Source organism: Nannobrachium achirus (assembly GCF_963921795.1).
Source record: "Nannobrachium achirus genome assembly, chromosome: 4".
Taxonomy (NCBI): domain Eukaryota; kingdom Metazoa; phylum Chordata; class Actinopteri; order Myctophiformes; family Myctophidae; genus Nannobrachium; species Nannobrachium achirus.
In genome coordinates this window covers 19574780-19583518 of record NC_137813.1, presented here as the reverse complement: position 1 = coordinate 19583518, position 8739 = coordinate 19574780, and the positions used below count along the sequence as shown (strand labels likewise).

The following is an 8739-nucleotide window of genomic DNA, read 5'->3' as shown; positions in this document are numbered from 1 at the left end:
GGAAACACCTGAATCACACCAGGTCCAGTAACTCTCCCTCAGGGATGTTCACAGTGCATTTGCCACATCACACACTTCCTGAGCTGTCCCTGCAGCCTCCATTAAATAGGAGCAGACTGCACCACAAGGAAACAGCCCCAATTAGTAATACTACTTCCAATACTTCCATATATCCATTTCCAACATAACCCCCAGCTAGTAAGTGTAACCTAAGCATACTATATGATGCGTTACCTTAAACTTGGGTGCACTTCAAATGAATAACATTCTAAACACATTAGCCTTCTTTGCAACACCCCTCTCCTCCACAGCACTTGGCACCTTCCCATTAATCAAGGAAGTGCCCCCAGCTGTGAAGGAGAGACACAGGAGACATAACCACGCCCCCTTATTACCACCACCCCAAACATTCAATAATCAGGCAAACATTGAAATGCAGTGGATTGCAGTTGAGTGTGTACATTGTCTTCACTCATTGTGTGTACTATACTGTATAGGGCACGGCTGCCCCGTGACATTACCCTTCAATTATTAAACTCAAGTTGAAAGACTCCAGCAGTGAACTCCAGGAAGACTGGAATTTGAACATGGAATCTCAGTTCATAGAGTCTGATGATTAGACCACCACACCATCACTACAACACTTTGCAAATGTGTCCTTTTATCTTAGCCGTAATAGTAAAGGTAAAATTCTAATCTCCATGTTGGCAGCCCTGAAATTATGGTATTTACAATCTGATCCATGCTCAGCCCAGCACCAATCAAAGATTGGTGATTTTGTAAATATACAAAATGAATGTAATGGAGTAAAAATATAAAATATTTGCTAAATTATGATAGGTTAAACTACCCGGCAGTACATAAAGTGATTAAAATCAGCTTCCCCTTTACCAGCTGCAGTGAGAACACTAATTTAATCTGTTACTAATGACAATCCAGTCATATGACTACATGATGCGTACTTACAATTGGTACTATGATGCTAGTACTTTAGTGCTATTTTGAAAGTAGGACTTTATGTCTTTATTATGTCTCTGTCGGGTGAAATCTCATACGTCCAAAACTGTTACTTTTCAGGAGTCAAATTCAAAAACAGCAAAAGTAGCAGATCTACAAGCTCAAACCGAGTTGTTTCGCACCGGGTTTCGAGCTTGCAGATCTGCTATTTTTATGTGACGCTGTGCTGTAGTATGATTTAAGTAGGGCATTAATTTACAAAAAATATAGAGATTTCTACCAGACAGCGACGATATTGTGGTATAGCTCACACGCACGCACGCACACTCACACACACACACACACACACACACACACACACACACACACACACACACACACACACACACACACACACACACACACACTGAGGATGAAAGACGCAACATGTCATGACATCTTTTAATAATTTGCAGGTAGATGGACAGCATGTCACAATGCTTCTTTACATGATCATTTCTCTTCTCTACAAATGTCTAATGCTCCTCCATTCTGTTGCCTGTAGTCACACAGTTTTTGTCTTATACACACATGCACACACACAGACGCACACACACACACCCGCGCACGCGCGCGCACACACACACACACACACACACTCAGAACTTTTACAGACAATCCTTTGGTTAGAGGTTTTTTCTTCCTCGTTCTGAACTCATAAAAAACTAACTGAAAAATAAAAATAAAAACATTGTACTTGTTTGACTTGAGAGAGACTGAGATGATGACTCACAATTACAAAACATAGAATCATAATTATAGGGTTCTTTGGGGCTCCCGCATCGGGGCCTCTATCTCAGCCTGAAGGAGTATTCTGCTTTATGATGCATGATGAGCTTGTTGTCTGCGAAGTAGAAGCTGTCTGAGCGCGTCTCATAGGGGTTGGCGATGATCTCGTCCACTGGCCAATGGGAACAGAGAGGGCACAGGCGCAGGGTTGGAGTTATACATCAGAATCAGGTTTGATAGGCCTACAATTATTTAATGCTTTAACTATTGAAAAATGGCAGATCTACGTGCTCACAGCACGGCACCGAGTGCCGCGCCGCGAGCATGTAGATTTGCTATTTTTGAAAAATCGTGATTTTCTTTCTTTGAATATATCTTTTTAAAAGCGAACGTTTTGTAACTCAAATATTTGCTTCTCGGTGTTCCCTGGAACAACATATTTTGAGATGCGGGTCCGCGGCCAAATACATGTAATTTTGGGGGTCCTTGACATGAAGAAATTGAGAACCAATGATTTAGAAGAAGGATTTAGAAGACATTTATAGAATCGGCGCAAAAATATTCAAAGACTTGAAAAAAACGTTCACGTTTTTTTTTTAAATAGCAGACCTCGGGATCAGGAAGGCAAAACTGCAGCACTTAAACCTAAAATGGACGGATGCTTTTGCTTTCATTTTACCATCTCATGCAAATTCAATACCACTATGTTTAATTTGCCAGAAAACGGTGGCAATTGTTAAGATTGACAATGTTATAAAGACAAAAGTTACCGGTAGGTATCGTTAATGTTGTCATTTTATCAACTGGCCCATGGCCCCTTGACATTTTTGTAATGTGGCTCACAGGTTCAGCTATTTGAGTATCCCTGGTCAAGAGGCTAAAACTCACCTATGTCAGGGCCTAAGTCAGGTAAGCTGTAGATGTGTTCGCAGGTGTTGACGCTGTGAGGGATGCAGAAGCCCAGGTCAAAGTCAAAGGTTTTGAGCAGCAGGTTTCTGAAGAAGTGCCTCTCGATCAGCCGAAAGCAGCTCACCGGCTCACTGCCCACACTGAACTCCAGCCTGGAACAAAGTGAAAAATCTCAAAAGTGTGAGAAGTACTGATTTAGAAGGTGTTTGTAGAGTTATGGTCGGATACATTTATACTCCATAGTACAATATGTTGTGTGCCAACCAAGCTCACAGCACGGCACAGAGTCTGCTATTTTAGAAAAATCTTGAAGTCTTTGAATATTTCAAATCCATGTAAGTTATTTTTTTTAAAACCTATGTTTTTATGTCATTGGTGCTCAAACCTTTTCATATGAAGGACCCCCAAAATTATATGTATTTGGCCACGGACTCCCATCTTCGTCAAGATTTGCACACATTTTCACAACTTGGTGCTGTGCTGTGAGCTTGTATATCTGCTATTTTTCAATAGCTAAAGAATAAAACAAGTAAGGCCCCTCCACCTTGGGCCCTTGTAACTCAGTCTCACTGTAGCTGTCTCTGCAAACTGTTAATAAAGTATTCCATCAATAGTAGTACGAAAATACAAACACATACAAAGGTCTGGCAGCAGCAGGTTGTTTACCAAATAATGTGTGGGATTGACTTACAAAGCCCCTATCTCACGGAGGGCCAAGAATGATGGAGAGAAATGATATCGTATGAATCTTCCTACAGGTATATCCTCTTGCTTGAAGCCGCTGATGTCTAGAGAGAGACAGTGCGAGAGATGGAGAGAGAGAAAGAGTTGACTTATACTGTAATTGCATGATTTTTTACTAACCCTAAGAGAGAGAGAGAGAGAGAGAGAGAGAGAGAGAGAGAGAGAGAGAGAGAGAGAGAGAGATGGAGGGAAAGACAGACAAAGAGAGGACAGGAGAAGGGGGAGCAAGAGAGAGAGAGAGAGAGAGATGGTGATGATGAGAATGCATTATAGAGGCAACCTTTAGGTAAAGTGTTATCAAGTCTTCAAATAATAGTGGAGTAAAAGTACAATATTGGCTCTTGAGGTCCAGTGGAGTAGAAATAAAAGTATAGAAAATTGGAAATACTCCAGTAAAATAAAAGTGCCTCAAAATTGTGCATAAGCACAGTACTTGAGTAAACATAGTAATGTAATTACTTTACACCACAGTACCTCTCTTGATGTCCAGGATGACAGTTCCACTCTCCACATCCCTGATCTTGAAGCGGGAGAAGTTGATGTTGTATATGTTGTCCTCATGGGAACACAGGTACTCTGCCAAACACAATGGTAGAGAACCAACAATGTCATACATCCTATATATTTTTTTCTTGTTCTTCTTAACAAGTTCAACCTGGTATCCCTATTTCGGGCATGTCATATCTTACTTTTATTTGATTCACAGATAATCAAACATAGCTGAGGGGCAGGTCACAGGTGTTCCAGCTTGTGCTCCAAACTTGGTTATTGTTTGCCCTCTAGTGGCCAAGGTCATGGTTGAAGTAAAAAGAATCCCATTGCAAATGCATTGGCAGAATCTGCCCTCATAGGTAGTATACAAGTGCGGTGTGACAGTGCCCTAAAGAACAAAAGTATTGGTATGAAAATGTATTAAAAGTACCAAATACCAAATCAAAGTATTATTATGAATATATACCATTCCTCTTTGGCCTGTGCTGTACGCTAAAATATCTAATAATGATCAGGTTCACTACAGTTAGCACAAAAGTGGGTGTCTGGGTGACAATGTTATCGCAAGGAGAGAAGAAATTACCTAAGTGGGTATTATTGCAGTGAACAATCAACCAAAGAACACGGTTTTTGGGGCAGGATCTCCTTGTTGGTCAGTAGGAATACACTAAGGACACTAGCTGGAGCACTAATATAATGTCATTTTGACTATACATGCACCTCAAGTTACTCTAGCACCACAAAGGCGTTAAAAGCAAAACTTCTGACCTCTCAAAACAAACTGACCAGGTTACTACTTAACCTCATGCCTAGAAGTCACCTAACCCCTGCTCATTATGTTATAGGGGCGGCATAGCTCAGGGGTAGAGAAACCATTATTAGAGCACGAAGGGTTCCCAGTTCGAATCCGGGCTCCCCCTGAGTTAATGTCGAATGGTCCTTGGGCAAGACTCTGAACCCCTAATTGCTCCCGGTGAGTAGGTATGGTTTCCTCCGCCACCGGTGTGTGTGAATGGGTGAATGTAATGCACAATCTCTGTAAAGCGCTTTGGATAAAAGCGCTATATAAATGCACCATTTACCATTTATAGGTGGGATGGCTCATTCAGTGGTTCCCAAACGTTTAACTTGAACCCAAAATAGAAAATAAACATTTGGCCGGGACCCAAGCTAGTAAAAATAGCAGATCTACAAACTCACAACATTTCGCTTCGCACCGTGTTGAGAGCTTGTAGATCGGCTATTTTCACTACTTCACCACTAATTATTATTCTTTTTTATTTATGGAATTTCTTAAGGCTTGTCCATACTTTGACCGAAACCGAACTTCTCGGTCAAAAGGTCCGGTTCGACTACAAAATGTCGTTACTCGCGACTTCTGAAAAGCATTACACCGAATGACAGTTCGGAAATTCGCAACTCACCTAACATTTCGGAGATACTATGGACAGGCCTTCAAATGTCTTTTTAGTTTGTCTTAAAATGTTTACAATAATTTTTTTAAATGTTAAAGATGCTATTTAAAAAAAAAAGCATCTTAAAAGAAAATGGGATTTTTACTCGAGCCGTGCCCGTGACCCATAAAAATTCCCACAAATGGGTCCCGACCCACTGTTTGGGAACCACGGCTCTCTATACCAGTGTTTCTCAACCTTTTCAGGCGGCGACCCCCCCAAAAAAAACATATTTGAACTGGGGACCCCCTCCACCCTACAAGCACTAAGAGTTGAGGCATTACATTTGTATAACACAGTTCTATTGTGAAAATAGCAGATCTACATGCTCACAACGCCTCGAGTTGCCTCTAATAGTGGGCCAATAAGTGAGATTATTTTTTTTTCCACATTAAGGAAATCATTAAGGTAATCATCTGAGGAGTTGGGACCTCCCAAATAATTTGGGGACCCCCCTGGGGGTCGCGACCCACTGTTTGGGAAACAGTGTTCTAGAGGACAGAGTATTGCAACTTGCAACGGGCCTGGTCTTCAAACCACTTCAACAATGTGAGACACACACACAGGCACAACACCAGAGGGAGCTATGGGGTTACATTTGTTCTGCTGTTATGCCACCAAAATGTGTAATGCCCTACCAACAGCCATCGAAAAAACATGAAATGACCCCTCCCACCCTCAAATAGTTTTCTGTGCATATATTTTTATTGCTACTAGATGCTTTCTTGTATGTTATTGTATGTCTTTAAATGTCTTGATAAATTGAATAGAATAGGACCACAATGGAAACAAGGCCATGGGGCTTTTTCTGTTCATATTTTAGCATCATTATTGTATATATATAATCGTACCACTGTACTATTTTGCAAACTGTTAATAAAGAATTCAATGAATCAATCAATCAATCAATCAATCCATGATTTGTTTTAGTTTTCATTTAATTTAATTATTCTGTTGCCTTTCTTTTCTGAGGGTAAATGAGTAATGTCGGTGAGAACCCTGGGTTTTAGGGAGGGAGTTAAGAAGAAGCGGCCTGGGTTGTTTTTGCAACCACAGGACCGCCTGTTCAGAGGAAGAGACTGATTCTAGATTAGATCAGCTGTTCTGACAAATGAAACATTGACAAATTAAACAAATTATGAAATAGGCTGTTGTGAGATCTCACAACACCTCTGAGCATGTAGATCGGCTAATAGAACAGTGTTATACAAAATGTAATGCCTCAACTCTTAGTGCTCGTCAGGGTGTGGGGGGTGGGGGTCCCCAGTTAAAATATGATAGGCCTATGAAAATATTTTGGGGGTCGCAGCATGAAAAGATCTACTGGATTATATTACATGAGGACATTAATGAGCACTATGCACTGAAAAGACACACTTCTGTAAGTTGTTGTGGTATACAATGTATACAAAATACAAATACAATGTAATATCTCTTCCACTTGAAAAGCTTTAAATGAAATAACACATTTGGCCACAAACTAAATAAAATAAACCTTATATCTTAGAACCTCTTTGTTTATGTTTGGACAGCCTTTTGCTGTTACTTTCTGTCCATTGGGGTCTTCTCTTCTCCAGAGCATTAAGAGGTTTCAGTTTAATGTGAACGCCATCTCATGACAGTGTCGCTTGCCAAAAATAAGGTAACAGACACGTCTTTCTTCATGTTATTTCAAATTAATTTAAAAACATTGTATGTCACGAACACAGACATGTGAATGTACATGTAGGCTATGTTCTTGCGGCCATGCATTAACAAATTGGGAGTGGCATCATTGACTAATCCTGAGCTTTAATCAGACGTAGAAGCATAGCGTCCACTCCTGAGCCTAAAATCCCCAACACACACACACACACACACACACACACACACACACACACACACACACACACACACCAGTGTTGATTTCGTCGACTAAAACTATGACGCAAAATGTTTGTCGACTGCGTTTTTTTCACTGACGAAAACGAAATAAAAACGAATAAAAACTAGACTAACCGTTAGGGAGGGACTAGTGCTGAAGAGAGTCATTTTATGTTTGGTTGCTCTCAGGTGTTGCGTGCTGAAAATAGCAGATCTACAAGCTCACAACGCGTCGCAGCGCAACGCGTTGATCGCTTGGGAGCTTGTAGATCGGCTATTTTCAGCACGCAATCAAGTGTAAAATCAGTCATTACGATGCCATCAAGGCCTGCCAAAATACATTTTAGTTGACTTAGATTTAGTCGCCATAAAATCTTATGATATTTAGTCGACTAAAATTAGACTAAAACTAATACTTTTCAGGTGACTAAATTATGACTAAAACTAAATGACATTTTATTCAAAAGACTATGACTAAAACTAAATCAAAATTTGCTGTCAAAAACAACACTGACACACACACGCACACGCACACACGCGCGCACACACACACACACACAGTGTTTGTTCACCCACCTCTGGTGTATCTGTTCATCCTCATGACCTGTTTGGCGGTGGCCTCTTGGCCAGGCTTCCACTCCTCCACCACCTCTTGGTCCTCCGCCGCCGCCTCGGACCCCAGGACGAACCCGTTCCACTCCGCCATCACTCTTTCTTCCTCCTCCACCTCTTCATATTCCGCCACCACCTCGTCCTCCTGGCTCTTCTCCTGGGAAGAAGTCTCACTCGGCTCTCTGTCGCTCCCGGACGGGGTCGACTCTTCCCTCTCCATCGGGAGGCTGTGACGGGCCGGGAGTTGGGGTCTAGCTGCCTGACCCGATGTGTCAAACGCACACTGCTGTCAAGTCTGAGGAACTCAGTCTGGAGTGTCGGCTGTGATATTATCCACACACCGGTAGCACACACACACACTCTTGGTGTCAGAGGCACAAAACAGATTATGTCAATCTGGGTTTTGGTAATCCGAGACAATCCCTAATTAAACCTGGACAGCCAATGGCACCAGCCGAGGGCCAAAATACCCTGGGTGGAGAGAAAATGAAAAAGCACTCATAGATCTACTAAATGGATGCCAGTATGGGAATGGAAAAAAAAAAAAAAAAGGCTTTACAAAGACATTTATGTTTTCATTTCTTTCAGCCACAATGTAATTTTGAGTAGGATTTTGAGGGTTGCTGAAGGAATAAGAAAAGCAATTTTTTTTGTTCATTAGTTTATTTACCCTAGCACACACACAGTGTGTCTACAAGGGACAGTGATTCTACTTTAGTTTTAGCTACTGTATGTTAGTAGTCATTTTCTTCTTTAACCGGGACGTGCAGAGAATGTTAGAGAGGCAGGGCCTGAAATTTCTAAAATAGCAGACCTCCAAGCTCACGTTGCGAGCTTGGAGGTCGGCTATTTTCAGAGCTTGATACCACACTGAACTAAGAATAATCAAGTCAATACTGGAGATGTGGCGTAACGGCATGGATTTCTATACAGAGAGAGC

The 8739-nt window shown here is 41.4% G+C and overlaps 1 protein-coding gene across 1 annotated transcript; it reads right to left on the bottom strand.

Annotated features, from left to right (window-relative positions):
• Positions 1 to 1384: 1384 nt before the first annotated feature.
• LOC308283623 (protein unc-119 homolog B-like) lies at positions 1385 to 8470 on the bottom strand. Its single transcript, XM_080724086.1, has 5 exons — positions 7764 to 8470; positions 3853 to 3954; positions 3326 to 3422; positions 2614 to 2786; positions 1385 to 1897 (listed from the first exon to the last, which is right to left on the bottom strand). The coding sequence occupies exons 1-5, from the start codon at positions 8017 to 8019 to the stop codon at positions 1788 to 1790; spliced, it is 738 nt and encodes a 245-aa protein (XP_080580212.1). The 5' UTR covers positions 8020 to 8470; the 3' UTR covers positions 1385 to 1787.
• Between the last annotated feature and the right edge of the window lie 269 nt (positions 8471 to 8739).

Bases quoted from the DNA above. Each gene is read 5' to 3' on its own strand.
- LOC308283623 (XM_080724086.1), bottom strand. From the start codon at position 8,019: ATGGAGAGGGAAGAGTCGACCCCGTCCGGGAGCGACAGAGAGCCGAGT. The intron at 3,955-7,763 runs GTGGGTGAACAA...TGTGTTTGGCAG, and splicing joins GATGAACAGATACACCAGAG to AGTACCTGTGTTCCCATGAG. The intron at 3,423-3,852 runs GTACTGTGGTGT...GTCTCTCTCTAG, and splicing joins CATCCTGGACATCAAGAGAG to ACATCAGCGGCTTCAAGCAA.